Source organism: Lagopus muta, chromosome 1 (genome assembly GCF_023343835.1).
Source record: "Lagopus muta isolate bLagMut1 chromosome 1, bLagMut1 primary, whole genome shotgun sequence".
Lineage (NCBI taxonomy): Eukaryota > Metazoa > Chordata > Aves > Galliformes > Phasianidae > Lagopus > Lagopus muta.
The window spans coordinates 112,564,464-112,583,314 of record NC_064433.1 but is presented as its reverse complement, the minus strand read 5'-3'; the positions used below and the strand labels follow the sequence as shown (position 1 = coordinate 112,583,314).

Below are 18,851 nucleotides of genomic sequence, written 5' to 3'. Positions count from 1 at the left end.
TAGAAGTGGGAAAATATGATGCTCTTTCATGGTCACAGATGGGTGCAAACCATTCTGAATTTCAAATCAGAAAATTTCAGAATAAACTGGTTTCTAAGTTTAAAAAGGTAAGGAGTCTTTCTAACACCGCTTTCCTAGTGTAGGAAAAGCTTTTTTTTCTCCTTATTTTTTTCCAATTTGTCAGAAGTTACCCTTCATCTACTACAGAAGTGAAAATAAAAGTAAGGAATTATCATGAGTGAACTTAGCAGTTTTCCTCTTGCTGCTCCAGGTCATGACATATCATGCTGTAAAAAGATGATTGTTGTCTTGAATGAAAGAATCTCGGTAAGAACACACAAATCTAGAAAGATCAATGAAACTGTAATTCTTACAAACTAGGGAGATAAATGAAGGCACAGGTAGATGCCAAGGCACAAGAGGCAGCTGTTCTCTCCACAACAGGGAGCCAAAGGAAATATAACAGCTCCAGAGAAGAGGACAGCCTGTTCCATACCGCCACTCCACCAGAAGCAGGCCAGCCAAGAGCAGTCCCAGTCCTAGCAGTGCACACCTCCCTGGGGATGGGACCAGGCCAAGGCCTGGCTGCACCATAGTACTGTGGGTAGGCCCATGGTGGGGCAGGGCAAAGCTGAGAGAGCTGGAGCCAGGCTGTGCTGCAACTGCCCTAAGGCAACACAAGGGCCTGGACAGCTGGGATTGTCCCTGGGGAAAACTGAAGGGCAGACAGGACTGGGGTGCCCTCCAGGCTTTGAGAGTAGTTAAGTTTAAGTTACCTTTGACATGTCAGCATCTTTGCTTGATAGTCAAAAATTTTGCCAATACTGTTAGAACACTTTAATTTGCTAAATCTAAGAAACAAGAGTATCAAAAATAATCCCAAATTAGGACACTTTCAGCAGGAAGATGCATGTATTTAGTTGCTTTTATTGCTGGAGAATAAGAAATTTCTGAAGTACTCTTTGAAAAACATGTATGAATTCTGGTAAATCTATGCACAAAGCATTTCTTCTATTCTCTACTGTTTTTCCATTCCAGAATATTTTGATTGCAGAACATGTCTTAGCTACAATTAAAATGCACACCTTGAATGTCTACTATTGACTGATTATATAGCCTTGTTTAAGTTCTTAATCTGTACAAAGAACTTTCCCATCTATAAGAACATGAATACCTGAAAAATGTGGTGAACTTATTATATTATTACAGTGTATCTGAAAATACACTCTCTAAGTGCATTAAGGTGCATGTCCTGGAGATCTTCCATCTTTTTCTTATGAGGTATCAGCTTCTGCCTGCTTTTATTATTAAAAGATGAACCAAAGCATGCCTTTATTTTGAAGACTGCATACAGATTATCTTTTTACGGTTCCTGCCAGTCATAAGTCTGTGAAACAGTCAATTTTCTTGGTTTAGCAAAGAAATTTATATGGCATAGTAAGGCCATTTATAACAGCATATATGTATCAGGAGGTGGGAATAAAAAAATAGCTAGTGCAACTGGAAAATAATAGGGTTAGTTTTGCCCTGCTAATCAAATGGAAGGAAAAAAAAAAGTGGTAATTGAGCTTCCTTCATAACTTTGTTCACACAGCAACTTTACCCCTGACTTCTAATGCTATTTATTCCTTTGGAAAGTTTCCTTATGTGCAGATAAATGCTACATGCATTCCATTATGTCTTCTGGAATTCTAACAAGCTCAATATGTTTCACACTCACCCCAGCCCAGCACAGTCCCTGACATTCAGTTTACTCATGATGGAAGATGCTCCACTCATAAAATCAAGAGAAAGATGAGACTTTTTTAGTTTTTACTAATTTTGGTAAGGATAGTATTTTTAATCAATAAGGGAGCAAAAGAGAAAATGTGACAGTGAATCAGACATTTTAAATAGCCAATACTCCAGTAAATAATACATACAACCAGAATATAGAAGATAAAAATGTGAGTCCCTGTAAGAGTGTAGTCTTTTAATACAGCCTTGCAACAGTTAATTACAGGCCGTAAGTTTTGTACTGAATTTACAAGGCCTCAGTACAAGCGTTTGACAAGCTTCCTCTAAATTTTCTTGACTAGCTTACGAGATCAGTCTTTTTTCACTTGGTTTAGCTGTGATGTCAATATCTTTAATAGATGAGACATCTCTGGCTAATTGGTTTTACTTTTGCATTTGCATAGTACTGGCAGCAGCCATGACTGTAAAGAGCTTGCAGTCAGCCACTTAAAGAAATACAGATTTGGAGCTGGACAAAACTAGTTTTATGTACAACAAAAATGATATCTAACATATCTGAAGGGCATCATATACATAATATTGACTGTAGGCCAATGGGAGAAAAGAGATTTGTGAGGTGCTACCAAACATATAAAAGAGATTCTAATCAAGGACTCCAGAGTCTGATGGATTAGTGTTACTCACACCAGCAGCCCAAAGTTACTGACTTACTCGTGTATAAAAGCTGTGAAAGAATTCTTATGAGTCATTATGATTTAGAAAGAGAGACCTAAGTGCCACCAAACATTTATAGAATTTATCATTTTTTTAATGTTCAACTGCATTATGTTAGATCTTCAGTATATTTTTTCTATGTTGCCTTAGAATGTTAACAATAAAGGCATCTCATTCTGTCATTTTGTGATTTACAATGCCCGAACTGACTTAATCTTTTTTTATCCAGCTAGTTACACATTTACAGTTTTACAAATCAAGAAATTATGGAAATTACTTGTAATTAAATATATTTATATGAAGAAATGTTTTGGTTTCCATCATATAGTATAACATGAAATAAAACTAATTCAGTAAAATCTCATCTCAATTTCATACACATTGTTATCATAAATGTAAAAAATAATAAAAAAGTATATAAGTACTGATCATACAAAAATATTTACCTTTACATCTATAGTCAGGCTGACTGCATGCATAGCATTCACAAGTATCAAACAGTTGTGCAGAAAATGTGCAGGAGTCCTTGGATAAGTATACATCCTTACAAAGTGAGAGGCAATCTAGGGAAGACAGAATTTAAACTTTTCATATTCTACAGAGCAGAACTACAATGTTTGCATTTTCAGTCTTTCAGAAATCCATAAGATCTAAGTTTTAAACTAAAATTATCAATGGAGAATATACCTAGAGAAGAGAAAAAGAAATACTGAAATAATGATTCTATACTCCCTATATAGAAGCCAACATTTCCAAACGAACTTACATTAATATTGGGCTCTAGATAAAACTTGCAAGATATTAAGAAGAGTTCTTACCAAGAATGGACAGTAAGCTGCTATCTGTGCTGCCAATACCAGACCATCTAGAAGATCCCGGTCAAAATTTACTATCCATCTCATCAGTGGTACTTTACCTAGTTTAAAGACAGAGTAGGTTGAATTAGGTCTCTCCTGATCTCTCTTCTGAGATGACTAATTTTATTCTGGGTAAATAAGATGACTTTCTGAAACAACTGATTAGAGGAAATAACAGAAAAAGGACTCATGCCATGTTCAGATGTAGAAGTTTCCAGGCATAAATTTCCAGAGCCATTAAATTTTACTCTCACACTCTGCTACTGATTTTAGAGTATTCATTACAAGTGGAGGGAAAGTAGATAACATTAACTTAACTTAGCTGTAAATGTAGGTACAGAAGCATGTAAATTATTTCTATTTTTATAGACATAAGGTTCATACACAGCTACTGAAACTAACAAAAAATATACAGGAATCATTTTCAGTTGCAACATTTAAGTCAGAAGGTCATATTCAAGGTCATATTAAGTTGTTTGTCACTTAAAAACTCTGTCAATCAAAGCTAATAGTTTGACCTTCAGCATAGGTCATTACTTCTATGTTTGGGTTTTCAGGGCTTATGCTTCATGAGGTTACAATTTTTTAAAAATTATTTCTAATATATTTGTTTAAAATAAAATTGATTAAAGTAAAGAAAGTAAATGAGTTATAAGTACTTTTATTTGAAGCAGTCTATATCTTACATTTATTACAGCATTTAAACAGTGCACAACACTGTTTAACAATAACAAACCACAGGAAGAAGTCATTTGAAATGTTCATTTCAAAACTCTCAATTTCACAAAACTCTTCAAAAATATGATTGAAACTTGTGATGATCTCTGAAAAAAGCTACTGACTTACTAATAACTAAATGTTTTTAATCACACAATTACTGGTACTTTGCACTCCAGATAATATGTAGTTTTTAAAGCATGAACACAGAGCAGAAGATAATTTTTACTTTTTTTTAATAATCTGGTAACAAATATTCAAGAACTGATCACAACTTCTTTAATCAGTTATCTGCACCTTCTTCTAACTACCACCACAAATAGTTATTCTTTAATTTCCTTTGTTTTCCCTACTGTTTAAAGTCTGAGCTTACAAATTTAGGGAACACTATGGATTTCAGTCACCAGCAAGGTTTACAAATAGTCTGGGATCGTGCTTCTCACACAAGATAATTCAGATAGCTTTAGTTTCGCTATACATTCAGCCAACGTATCAATTACAATTTATCAACCTTGAAGCTTCCTAGATTGAAAAATAGTTACCAATACATTATGGAATCCAGGATGAACTGACATGTTATGTATTACACACAGATCTTAATGTTATAATACACAGAAATGTCTTTTTTCAAAAATGCTACCACTAAAAAGAGTTGGTAAGACTGAGATACTATGACAGTAGTAGAAAGATGTTAAGAACAGTCCACTATCTTCATTAGAAAAAGAATTTGGAGACTACAGTGACACAGAAATAATGTAAAACAACAGAAGCATAAAATGTTTTATCATGTTACACATTTCAGAATTTTATTTCAAGTCTGTCCTTATTAAGAGCTGTGTTCTACAAGACATTGCCTATGAAAGCAGAGGTACAAATTGTGCATGTTTTAAAAAACTCTACAGAAAAAATCCTGTAAACTAAATGAAAGTCCAAGAAAGAATTAAAGTATAGAATCTCTATGTATTTAGAATACAATGGTTCAATTCAGAGATCAAGAATGCTTAATTTTTTGCTCTCACAGACTACGAGATCCTATCCTGTAGGTATTAGCTTCACTTAGTGTTATTAAGGATTTAAAACTTGAGGCAGTATTTTGGGAGTACGTTTTATTCTTTATGAGCAGCAACCACCAAAACCACACTGACTAGGAAAGCAAGCAGGCTGCTGTAACTTGAAAGTCACTGAATTTTGTAACTTAGCAAACTTTACTCACTCCTAAATATCTCTAAATGTTGGCAATGCTGATGTAATCAAGTTTGTTATTGTTCAAAAGCCAGGCCACAAATCCATTAGCATTCCAACAAGAAAAAAAATCGAGATCTTAAAATAAGACAGAGTGGTAACCATTTTACATGGCACTGAATACACTGTGAATATTCAGAATGGCTTTCTTATACTAACACTTTGAGTTTATATCTCCTCAGTTGCCTGTACCTAGTTTTGTTTTAGATATTTTAGTTTTAAGTTTTAGTTTTTTTAGATGCAAAACTGCCTCTGGTGGCAAGGAAGAAGCTAGAGATGATGCTGATATTGTCAGATCACAATATGTCACTATCAGCACATTTAATCCCAAGAAGTTTGGTTAAATCAAATTTGCAAATAAGTACCCATTGTTACCTACAGGTGGCCGTGGAACTCTTTATTTGTAGCAGATAGATTAGTTGTAAGTTTATAAAATTGTTCTACAGGTGCTGTATGTATTATGCTCAAAACTAAAGAATGAAACTAGCCAAGAGTCAAATAGATGAAACAAAATAACCATAGTAGAAATCATTAGATTTAATGATGATTATATTATTAGTGTGTTCAGATGGAATTTAATGCAAAGTAAGGATATCAAATAACAATCTCAAACAAAAAAAATAATTCCAGGAAAGTCCATTTTTAAAGTATTTGCTTTCATAAAATGAGCTAGGAGGTTGGAGCTTGATGACCCTTAAAGTCCCTTCCAACCCAAGCCATTCTTCGATTCTAACTAGCACACAATAGAATTTTATCAGACTTTGACTCTGTATGTCATAGAAGACTGAAGTTCTTAGAGAATTTTAAAAGATAGTTCAAGAATATCCAGAAGTAAAATTTTGATGTCCATATGCTTTGCAGTAGGGGGTGCTGGCTCATAATGGTCCTGCTGAGACTCTGACTTCAGAAAGCAACACTGCCATTTATGGAAAAAAGGAGAAATTGTGCTATCAAGAAAACACTATACATCTAAAACAATCTTATGACCCACTGCTTGTAATAGCAGTCAACTGGAAAAGTTGTTTATTTTGCTTCATGCTCACATTAACTAATGTGGGAATAAAGACATTTGGTCTAACTTCCAAAGCACTACAGCTGTGATGTTATTCCTGCAAAATACTTCAACACAGGGTGCTAGTTATTATTTTTAACTGCTAAAATAAACACTACAGCAGTGAAAAAAAGAATGCATCAGAACATTCAGTAGGAAAGTAATTAGATCATTACTAGCTGTTTACAAATATAAAAAGCTAATTCAACCTATGACAAACTCCTGGCACAATTCTAAGCAAATGTTGTATTTCTTAGTTCTTTTACTCATTTAGAGAATACAGATGCCTCAGCACTTGGAAAAACTTAAACATCTAACACTTCACAACAACTGTTTGCAGACACTTTGCATACACACATAGCTTTGCTGAGAAAGTACAGAACAGGCTGCACAGGCTTACTAATATGTGTATGCAAACTCATCTCAATTAAATTAACTCTGTGACATTGAATACTTCAGTTTGAGCTTTCTGCAGCATTATGTTTTCCTATTCATGCTCCAAAGTGACTTCAAATATGATTTCAAAGAAAGAAAAGATCAGGAGGTTACTGAGTTTGAAAGCCAGTGGCTGCACAGTTCTACCTGCAATACTCTTCCTGGAGCACCTCCCCTACGAAGACAGGCTGAGGGAGCTGGGCTTGTTCAGCCTGGAGAAAAGAAGGCTGTGGGGTGACCTCATTGCAGCCTTCCAGTACCTAAAGGGAGCCTACAAACACAAGAGGAGTCAACTCCTTACAAGGGTAGATAATGGCAGGACAAGGGGAAATGGTTTGAAGTTGAGGGAGGGGAGGTTTAGGTTGGATGTCAGGGGGAAGTTCTTTACTATGAGAGTGGTGAGGTGCTGGCACAGGCTGCCCAGAGAGGTGGTGGATGCCCCATCCCTGGAGGTGTTCAAGGCCAGGTTGGATGGGGCCCTGGGCAGCCTGGTCTGGTATTAAATGGGGAGGTTGGTGGCCCTGCATGTGGCAGGGGGTTGGAGATTCATGATCCTTGAGGTCCCTTCCAACCCGGGCCATTCTGTCATTCTGTGAAATATTATTATGAATTAAAAATTACATAAAATATGTTATATAATGCCTTAATTATAATTTCACAGTTCTTAAGCAGTCTCTTTCCTTCCAGATAGCCCTAAGGGGTTATTTTGTTTACTTTCATTGGTAGAACTTCATCTCTAATTGTTTAAATAAAAGAACTTTCTTAAAAATTAAGATGATTACTCTCTTTCATTCTCCTAAACACATCGGATTTCTTCTAGAACATTCCACAGAAGAAAAAGTTATTTAAAATGATGACCCAAAGCCTCTATCTTTCTGAAGGAAGTTTAACTAAATTCAATTTAGACTTACATGGAGTTTCCTTTATAGTAGTTATTTCATTAATAAGAGAAAGAAAATTGAATATAATTTCTATTCTAAATATCCATGAAATTTACTTCCAGTAAAAAAAAAAAAAAGAAAAAAAAAAGTTCCTTAAAAGCGGTTTAGAATGAAAACTTCATTTTACAGTAAGTTTTCAGATCTAAATGAAAATAATCAATTATAAATGTATAAAGAAAAAAGAAAGATTTCACTGTGTCAGATTTAATTTTTTCCTACAGTTTAACTGAAACTCCATTTTCTCAAACTGAAAACTCAGGACTTAAGTGTCTTTGGTAAATCTGAAGGGAAAGACACCAATTATGAAAGCTAACAAAATGTATAATCTCTCTCTGTAATCTACAGTAGAAATAGAGCGCAGCTAATATGCAGCTTAACATCTGAATTGAGTCATTATTAATTTAAACTAACTTCTTAAACTCAATTTTTCTAATTTCTAATGTAAGAAAAAATAATTTCATCTCAACTTCTTGGTAAATTTCTTGCAGTTCTTTCAAAAATAAGCAATGTAGTAATATCAATTGTCACTAGCACCTATATAGATTTTTCTGTCTTTACTAATCATTTCTTTCACGTTGCTACAATTCTCTGTGCGGCAGCAAAGTGCTCATGGGAACAAAGCTGGCTGGCAAAACATTTATTTACTTTTTAACCTGGATCACCTCAATCCAGTTCACTATGCCTCACAAAAATGGCTTGGCCATATGGAAGCACATTCTTTGAAAAACATTTCTTAAACTACAGCATTATAATGTAAGAAAATCAGAGCATTTAAAAAAAAAAAAAGAAATATTTTCCTAATTTTGTCTAATTAAATATTTATAAGTGTTTTTGTTGTTTAACCCTTCATATATTGCTCAACTTAGCTCAAAAATAGTGAATAAATTAGAAAAGGTAATGTAAATTATTTTTCCTAATTACAACTGATCTAGCAGAATACCTGCTAGCTAATCCTCTAACATAATTGTGTTACTAAACATAATTACTCAATTTTAGTAGGAATAAACAATTAAAATCAGAAGCCTTGCTCAGAAAAATACCTTTTTGGTAAGTGAGGGAAAAAAAGCATAAACTAGTGCATATTTAAGATACATATTCTCAGCCACTGTCATAGTAAAAAAATGTGTCTTGTAGGCCAAAAACAGTAACAGATATCAGACAAATGTGTTGTTGGAGGAGAAGACGAACTAAATTGTCCAAAATTGAACTTATGAACTCTGAGGCAGATTCCTGTTATTTGCTAGCTGCTCTACTACAAATTTTGAACACAATAGAGTAGACTAAAGTGTCAGGTATGCTCTGAATCTTCCCTTTAATGAAGGGGTCTGAGACAGAAGGCACAAATTAGGAGAATAATCACATGTTCTCCTTCTACGTATGAACTATCTAGCATGGGAAAACTGCAGACTTAGAGCTATGGAAAGAAGAGACCAAAGGGAAACATTAAAATGATATATATAATACAAAGCATAAAGTGAGGAGGAAATATGACTTTACCCTTTTTATTCATTTATTTATGTATTTATTTAAATTCATGTTCACTTCTTTAATTCATCAAGTCTCTGAAAAACAAGATTATTTCGTTGAGAAAAAAAAAAAAAACACAACTGTTTTGGAGTGATTTTAACTGAACAAAGTTGTACATTCCAATTTTTGAAATTCCAAAAATTTTTCTCTCTAACCTTTGCTCCTTTTTTTCATTTCTCTCTAAAACCAACAAATTGAAAAGCAAGAGTTAATGGATTCCAAAATCATGCCTTCTGAAGTGAGAACTGGGGAAAAAATAACATGAAACAAAACAAAACAAAATAAAATAAAATGCACGGAGGAAAAGAAGTATGTGTTTTAATTACTATACTGGTAATAGCCCTAAGTAAATGCTCCAGAGAATCAATTTAGAAACAAAGAACTTCACTTCTTGCTCTTGCTGTTAAAATGTTATCTCACAATAAAATCACTTCCTCAGGATTTTCAGAGCAGATGCACTGCTAAAAAACGTTTTCTTGTGTCTAAATGGAATTTCCTCTACTCCAATTTGTACCCATTGCTTTTCATGTTTTCACTAACCATCACTGAGAATATTCCACGTTCTTTACTCCCCAAATGGGATATTTATTACTCAGTGATAAGATCACTCCTGAGCCTCCACTTCTCCAGGCTGCATACTCTCAGCTCTCTCAGTCTCTTTCCATTTGTCAAATTCATCAGTCCCTACTTCATTCTTCAGCCCTTCTCTGTAGTCTAGCATATCCGTATGTTTCACGTGCATTTGATCCTCGACTGAACTCAGCACTCCAGATATGACTCTCCAGGGCAGAACAGAGAAGAATTATCTCCCTTGACCAGCTGGTGATGCCCTTCATAATGCAGCCCAATATGCTCTTGTTCTTTTATTGGCCAAACCGTTGATGGCTCATGACCACCAGTGACCTTCAGGACACACAACTTTCGCTGCAAACCTGTATTTTAGCTAGTTGGTCCCCAGTCTGTGCTTTTATGCTGTTAATTTCTCTCCAGGTGCGGGGACATGAAATTTCTCTTCTGTTCAGCTTCATGCATTTTGTCCTATTTCTGCAGTTTGTCAAGGTCCAGCTGAGTGGCAGTACCTATCTGATGCATGAAATTTGCTGAGGATGCACTTCCACACTATCACCAAAATCATTAACAAAGACAATAAACAGTACTGGTCACAGTATTGAGCATTGCATAACTAATGACCTCCAGCTACACTCTGCACTACTGACCATAACCCACTAAGTCTGACGGGTCAGTCTGATGCCAGTTTCCTGTCTGCAAAATACTTTGACAAATTCAAGATAAACATCTACTGCTCTCCGGTCATCCACCAAACTAGCCAAATCACTGTGGAAGGCAAACAGATTGGTCAAGCATTATTTCTTTTTTGTAAATCTATGTCAACTACTCCCAGTCAATTTCTTGTCCTCCATATGTTTGGAAATGGTTTCCAATATTATTTGTTCTAACACCTTTCCAAGAATCAAAGTGAGGCTGATTGGCCTGTAGCTTCTCAGATCTTTCTTCCTGCAGAAAGGAGTGATAGTTTCTTTCTGCCAAACTTCAGGATGTTCCCCTGGCTGTCATAAACTTTCCAAGATTATTGTGATCTTGACATCAGCCAGATCCCTCAGCACTTCATGGTATATCCCATCAGGTTATATGGATTTGTATTTGTGCAATTTAAGTGCTCCCTCATCTGATCCTCCTTCAACAAAAGTGATTATTCATAGCTCCAGACTTTCCCACTCATCTCAAGGGTCTGGGACTTCTGAATACAAGTCTTACCAGCAAAGAGCAAGATAAAGGAGACATTGAGTAACTTGATCTTTTCTGTATTCATCTTTCATCAAGTGATCTGCTCTATTCAGCTGCAAGAACAGCACATAAGACGACACCAGTTCATACTAAGGCAGTAAAAGTAGAAAGGGTATGAAGAAAGCGAAGGCTGAAACAGAGGATGCAAAGACATACTGAAGCAGGTCATCTGTGGAACAAAACAGTGTATGATCATGCAGTTAAGCACTATTAAAATACAGAGGAATAAGATTAAGATTATGATCTCCATTATTTGTCTCAATTTTCTCATTTTTAATTATTGTAATTTTTTGCAAGAGAGATGGAATTAGAAGCACAATAAAAGTTTCCTAATGTTCATTCGCTAAGATATTTCTGAGTCCTTTTGAGAGCTTTCAGAATGAATTGTAAAAACAAAAAACAAAAAACAAAAAAAAAACAAAAAAAAAAAAAAACCCACTATTTTCTAGTTGCTGACAAACTTATGATATCACTAAAAACAAATATACATATTTTAATATTCTGTTCCATCTCAGGAAACCAAAACAGCAATCCATTAACTTTCAGATGCATCATCAGTAGATATTACAATTGAAATAAAATGTTGGATTTTTAGCCAGTAATATCAAGTGGATCTGTGTTTTAAGGTTAATATTCACACTTACCTTAAGATAACTCAATTAAAATGTTTAACATGTAATAAAATGCATTTTGATCTTCATACTCAGCCCAGTAAGTTCCCAGAGACAAGAACAAGCTTCGCATCTAAGTAATGTTAGAGACTACAAGAAAGTGGACAGTGGAGTTGAGGAGGTCTTGTGATAATGCTGGTTGATGCTTGACTAAAAATGAGCCAGCAGTGTGCCCATCTAGCCTAGAAGGCCAATGGTATCCTGGCTTGTAACAGAAATAGCATTCAAAGAGGGAGTAAGGGTAGTGGTCATCCCTCTGTATTCACCACTGGTAAGCACTGGCTGCAACCAATGTTCAGTTTTGGGCTCCTCACTACAAGAGAGACACTGAGGTCCTGAAGCATGTCCAGAAAAAGGCAGCAGAGCTGAAGAGAAGTCTGAAGAACAGGTCTTACTAGGAGCAGCTGGAATTGCTTTCTCTGGAGAAGAGGAGGCTTGGGGGAAACCTTATTGCTCCCTACAATCACCTGAAGCTGTAACAGGGGAAGTTCAAGTTGCATATCAGAAAAAGGCTCTTCACCAAGAGGTGGTCAGGCACTGTGGAAGAGGCTTCCCAGGGAGCCAAACTCATGGCACCGAGTTTGAAGAAGCACCTGGACAACTCTGTTGGTCATATGGTCTGATTTTTGGGTGGCCCTGCCTGGAGCCAGGAGCTGGGCTCAATGATCCTTGTGGGTGCCTTTCAACTTGGAACACACTATGATTCCAAAATACCCATGCAGCATATATGGCAAACCATAACATCAGCCATTCTCTCTGCAAGTTGTCTGTACAGATTGTTTTATTCTGTCAAATAAAACACAACAGCAACTTGCAGTAAAAGGAGCAGACTACCTGGCCTTTTAAGACAGCTTCATCAGAACAGGCACTAGACATAAACATAATATACTGTAAATATATTTACTGTAAGGTATGTCTAGCTAGTGAATCTGCTTAAGTTAATCATATAATCCAACCCAAACTGCTAGTTGACAGGTAGAAATCCGTTCCTCTTGGATGCATGAAGTATAGACTGATCTTCCATTTTATCTATAGCATTATTCAACACATTTGAGAATATTCACTATAATTTGTTTCTACAGATAAAATGGGAAACAGAATGGAATATTCAAAATATAGTTAAGGTAGAGAATACATCCAAATCAGACTTAGGGAAATGATATGCAAATAGATTACCCATAATTCAAATAGGTTAGAAATCACTCAAGAAAAAAAGGCACTGGACAACCTTTTCTTGTGGCTCGTGGCTTAAGAGCCCTTCTTATGGAGTTCTTCCCTAGTAATAATCAGACTTCCCTTCTTAGCTTTAACTACCCGTTCAAAATTAATGCTGAAAGACAGCATGAACTCAAGAAGCAGAAGGAAGCAGTCTTACCAAGAAATAGAAATAATAATTGCTACAGGATGAACAGTGAGCATATCTGTTTTATCAAATTTGTTACTAGAACGGCTGAGGTCAGTCTTAAAGTGAAAAAGTCATTTTGTCTAACCCTACTTAAATCATCACAAGGAGTCAGATTGATCCCACAAGCAGGAAAAAATCTGGTCTCCATCACATCCCTGTCTAAGTGGCATTAGAATTAAGTCCACACAAAAATTACTCTAAAAATTCTGATGAAACTAGTGCATAAACACACTGCTATAAGAACAAATATAAACTGAATATGACCATAGACAGGAAAACTAAGAGAAAGTAATTATTGCCAGCATTTCCTTTTTCTGGTCAATAATGGAAAGAAGAAACTGGGAAGATTGACCACACTTCACCTTTTATGCCCACTTAGAAACTGTACAAACACAAGAGGAAATATTTCATGAACAGTGATAGCCATTGAACATGTAACACAGAAACACGAGAAATGGAAAAACGTTTGAATAGGCAGTAATTTGTCCCCCCAAAAATTCTTCCTGTGGCAAGTTATCACGATACCTTCATTAATAGTTATTTTTAAAGTCAACAAATGAGTATGAGAAGTGAGAAAACAGTGGGGGAAAAAAATCACCTTTTTGAGCGTCTTTCCACACAATTTTTCGATTATTCTCATAATTTTTATTCAACCAAGTGAGGATGATTCGTTCGTATGGAGAATATATATTACTGGATAAAAGTTCTGTGTTTATTCTTGGCACATTCTGCATGTTTTCCAAATTGATCATATCAACAGTATTATGTGAAGAAACACGTGGTAGAACAAACACCTGGAATTAGAAAAAGTGTTTTAATCACAAACTGTAAAGAGAACAATTTCAAGTTGAATGATTAAAAAGTAGCATTTCAAACTCAGAAAGTTTTCTAGTTCAGTAAATATGTTAGAGATAACACATGAGCATGCATGCATGACAAAGAACAGACTTGCTGAGGTTATATGGAATTCTTTTACTTAAACAAAAAGCAAATTGAAGTTTTCAAATACTCTTTTGCCAACTTTTTACAGGTTTTGATGAACCAGTTGATGTCAGTGAGCCATGCCATATTCCGAGAATAACTGTGTATAGTCTAAGAAAAAAAAGTATTAATTACTGAGCTGTTAAACTGATCTCCAAAACAATCTATAGGAAGTCTTGAAATGACAGTTCATGGCATAGATGATCCTTTAAATCCAGATTACACAGACAGTTTCTACTGAAAAAATCTGTCGTATCTGCAGTAAAATTCTTCACATTCAGAGATCACTGATTATGTCTTGCATGAACCCATACTAAAAATATAAGAAATAATACATACTACATATACTATATAGTATACAAGAAAAATAAACTAAAAATGTAAGAAATAATACGTACTACATATACTATATAGTATACAAGAAAAATAAACAAGTTAAAATCAAAAATTCTATACCATACTTCTATTTTTTTTTTTCCAAATTGAAATAACAAGTCTGACCACCCTGTCTAGTGACTAAGAATATCAAGGACCATAGCCATAAATGGGAGCTACACTAATTCCATAAAGAGAAACCTGTTTCCAAATCAGAATGTAAATAGCTTGCACCCCTTTTTATAACTGTTTCTCTTCATGCTAGCTATTAGAAAAGGGATCCACTTCTGGAGGCAAAGTGATAAAACTTTTTAATCTCTCCATTTGCTGCAGATGGAGAGGAACTCTCATTAAATGCAGCACAGCTACAGCCACATAACTTTGGAGTCCCCATACATATACCTGGATTTATTTTTTTTTCCTGATGACACGAAGGATTGTCATCATTGCTTACAACCTTTTGTGAAGAAAACCTTTTGTGACAAACTTATACATAAAATACAGTTGTCTGTTAACGTACATGAGACCAAACTACATCATCCATCATGGTTTAATTACAATAAAAGAAAATTGAGTCACTTTTGAAGCATTTAAGTTCAGCATAATCTAGTACCATGCAAACACACCTGAACTTATTTTTAACTTGTTTAGAAATACTCATTTCTCTCCGTGATACTTAAATGAGTTGAATGTGACTATCTTAAGGGAGGAAGAAATCTCAAAATTTTACATCATTACTTTCACATAACAATCAGAACAACAACAAAAAAGAAAATAAAAAAAATACTGTTTTCTGCCTTTCCTAAACATCCTTGCAGGTTAATTTATTGCAATGTTCCTCCATCAGTATCAACTGGCATTCTATCAAAAGGATCAAAACAGGAAAGAATAACGGCAACTGCATTTAAGAGAAAGTACAAAACATTGTTTACCCATAAAACATTTTTTTACTGTCTTTTACCAAGAAAGTTCAAATAATTCATAACCCAAGGTGCCAATGTCCACATTCCTTTTTAGATACTGTTGAAGGACCAGAGCACTAGTATGTACTACACTATATAAAAATTTTCAGATACAAGCTTAGGAAGCGTTACTACTTTTAACAATGAAAAGCATCGTAATTAATACATGTTCAGAAAATCTAAAGACAGATTATCTTTCTTGAAAAACTGACTTGACCCAAGGTTAAAGTACTGCTTCTATTGATGGTCTGTATCCTTCCATTATGTTTCAAATGTTTAGAATTCCAGCAGCATTTCAGCCCATGCTCATAAAGAAAGCTGCAAGTGTACCTCTATGATTTATGAAGTTCCCCTTTGTTCTGCACAGGCTATACCTTTCCCCGCCCCCCAGGATAAACTTGATTTTCTGTTTCTGCAAACTCGAGTTTATGTAGACGTTGATTCCTCTGTAAATTCTGCAGCAATAGATTTCATAATAGGAAAGTGGGCCATTGTGCATTGGGCATGGACATGAAAGCAGTATGAGATGACATTCTGATTGATAAGGAACACTACACTTATTTCCAACATCAAATTGGATAACACAACATCTCTCATGAATAGATAAATTATTTCAGCATTTTCTTAAAATTGCAGCATGCTATTTGAGAAGGAGAGGATTCTGTTTCATTTTATTTCACTTGATAGCAATCACAAAAATGCTTGTCTCTAGTTTCATTTTACTGAAACTCCTTTTAAGACATGAAACATTCTCTTGAATTCAGAGCATTTAAAAACTAGTCCCAATAAATATTTTTATATAAAACAATCTTGCTATCTTGACAGTTCATATCCTGTTTTTCTTTACTGTTCTGATGCTTTATTTCCAACGTAAGTAAATAAATAAATCCTGTTTGGCAGCAGCCATTGCCACCCTTGTCACAAAATGGGATTGAATAAGATGATATGAAAGAGAAATTAGGACATTGAATGCCAAGTGACTAGACCCAGTGTAAAGCTGTGTTATATGAGTTCTGTTTATTCGCTATTACATTGAATTGAATACCACCTTAGCCAAACTGCACAAAACTAAAGCAAATCAAGTAAAGCAGATAAGAGTAATTCCCAATACATAAGGAGGAGGCAAAAAGAAGAGAAATGTGATAAGGCTGTAAAAAATGTGCTATTACATGATAGAAAGATGAAGGAACAAGGAATGAGAAACTGAAGCACGTTTCTCATTCATGAGACAGGGAACTAGTGACAAATGACAATAAACACATCTTTACAAAAGGCTTAAAAGGCTCATCCAAACGTGAACCACTTTCATAACCCTAGCAACCAGGGACTTTTTTCCATTCTTCCAGGAAATTCTTCTTCTTCAACAATGCTCACAGAGATTAAAGATCTATTTGAAGCCCCCTTACTCCATAAGCCAACTTCACAAAGTGCACCAGTTCCAGCATAAGGAAAGGGACAGAAAAATATAGCAAGGACAGATGGTAGGGAAAATCAAAGTAAGAAAGACGCACTTTCAGTAGTCACTCACAGCTAGATTAGTGTAAATCAATAGTGACAATTTCTTTTCAGTTATTAAAAAGACTAGAAAGTTTATAAAAACAGACTGTACTTGACTAATGCACACATGAAATAAAATAGTAGAAAAAAAAAATTAAAAAAGTTATAGTGAAAGAGGTTGAAGCAGCAGCAGAAAAGAAACTTTTGCTTCCGAACTATTGCCTCCAGAATACCAATACTTGATTATATCAAAGTGTTTAGAAGATTAAACGAGTCCACAGATTTAACCAAGCACCTTTTACACAACTTCAAGCCATCTTTTTATATGCTACTTTGTATTTCATTTTACATTTTAAGCCTTCCAAAGCAAAAATTTTCCATCAAAAGAGCATAACTAATAAAAACCAAACCATATTCAGCACTAAAGTTCCTCCAAAGTCTTTATCCCTTTAATTTTTTCCCTAACCAGATATCTTGGTTAAACCACTATTCTATCCCACATAAGTAACTGCACTTCCACACATACCGAAACCAAAATCAAACCTAAAATCCACTTTTTCCCCTAGGCCAAAAACTCAATAAAGACATTTGTATTGTCTAAAACAGCAACCTGACTGTTGGCTTTTATAAAGAACAGGTGGAGAATCAAACTATAAAACGCTTGAGTTCATATCCTATAATTTAAGATTTGAAGGAGTAAATTAACCATAAGCAATTTGGGCAGTTTTTAATTTTCCAGCCACTCTTTGGTAAGAAAATTAAGGAGAAAATATTTTGTTTAGAATTAATAAGTAACACTTCATGATATTAAAGAAAACACAAATTACGTGAATGTAGCATTTAAATATTCTTTCTTTTTCTATTTTATTAATTCAGATTAAAGAAAATTCCTTTGGATCTAACTTCTGTGAACATAAAAAGTAAATAAAATTAATGATATGATACAAAAATGATCAAATTAAAATTGCTACTGTGAGAAGCAATAGAGAGCTTCAAATTATAAGTGTTAATAATTCCACCAAAATTGAAGGTAACTTCTCTTTTATTTAGGCATCAGACAAAACAAAAGCCAGAGGTGCTTGAATAGCTGACTCTTTTTGATGGTACTTGCATAAATGTTGAAAGTATATTTGGCAGTATCCCCAGTTGAATTAGACCATTTTTCCATACAAATTTTTTAGAGTTCAATCTCATCAGTGAAGAAAAAAAGCAAACATAATTGTCTGCTATTAACTTTGAGGATATTATTTTTGATTCTGTGCTAGTCTGTCACAGAGCTATGAATAAATTAGCAAAATCCAAAGATAGCAAACTTGTTCTGGTCTGTATGATTGCATTTTTCTACATGCATTTGCATGTAGAACTCCCATATGAACTTAAGACCATTTGTCTTCATATGTATATATAACGTTTGTTGCCTGTTTTTATGTCAGCTATTTTTCTCATTGCTTTATTTTAGATCAGTTTGACATTTTTGCTTCATAAATTGCTTGCCAGTCTTTATTGTTTAAGTAGGTAATACGGAAAAAAGTGTTATTTTTCTCACATAATGAAAAAACAGTTGAGGCATCTCTAAAGATTGTCTGCTCCAGGCATAGCCAACACAGCCCACCTCTTGCCCCATGCCATCATGGTGGCAGCTCTTCCCTGTTGAGTAGCCCAGCCTGGCCCCAGCATGCAGCTGTTCAGTAACAAACATAGGACTGCTATTAACATCTCAGCTGAAACCAGGAAGGACACAGCGCAGTACCAAATCAAGTTATTGCAAATGATTTAATGCATTTTGATATGCTGGCTAAACACAATTCTGCAAACAGCAAAAATATGCAGCCTTGCTTTTCATTTTTATTAGTGAATTTGAGAACAGGTTTTAGTATAGTTTAGTCAGTTTTTTAATATAAACATATTTTATAGAATCTTTCAGGATATTTGC

General features: G+C 34.8%; 1 protein-coding gene across 1 annotated transcript in view; it reads right to left on the bottom strand.

Moving 5' to 3' along the window:
* CFAP47 (cilia and flagella associated protein 47) overlaps positions 1-18,851 on the bottom strand; it is a 258,882-nt gene that overhangs the window by 169,198 nt on the left and 70,833 nt on the right. Inside the window, exons 34-36 of the mRNA XM_048953295.1 lie at positions 13,702-13,897; positions 3,270-3,367; positions 2,898-3,014 (exon numbers count right to left, since the gene is read on the bottom strand). Of these exons, the coding sequence (XP_048809252.1) occupies positions 2,898-3,014; positions 3,270-3,367; positions 13,702-13,897 (411 nt within the window). The remainder of the gene's footprint in view (positions 1-2,897; positions 3,015-3,269; positions 3,368-13,701; positions 13,898-18,851) is intronic.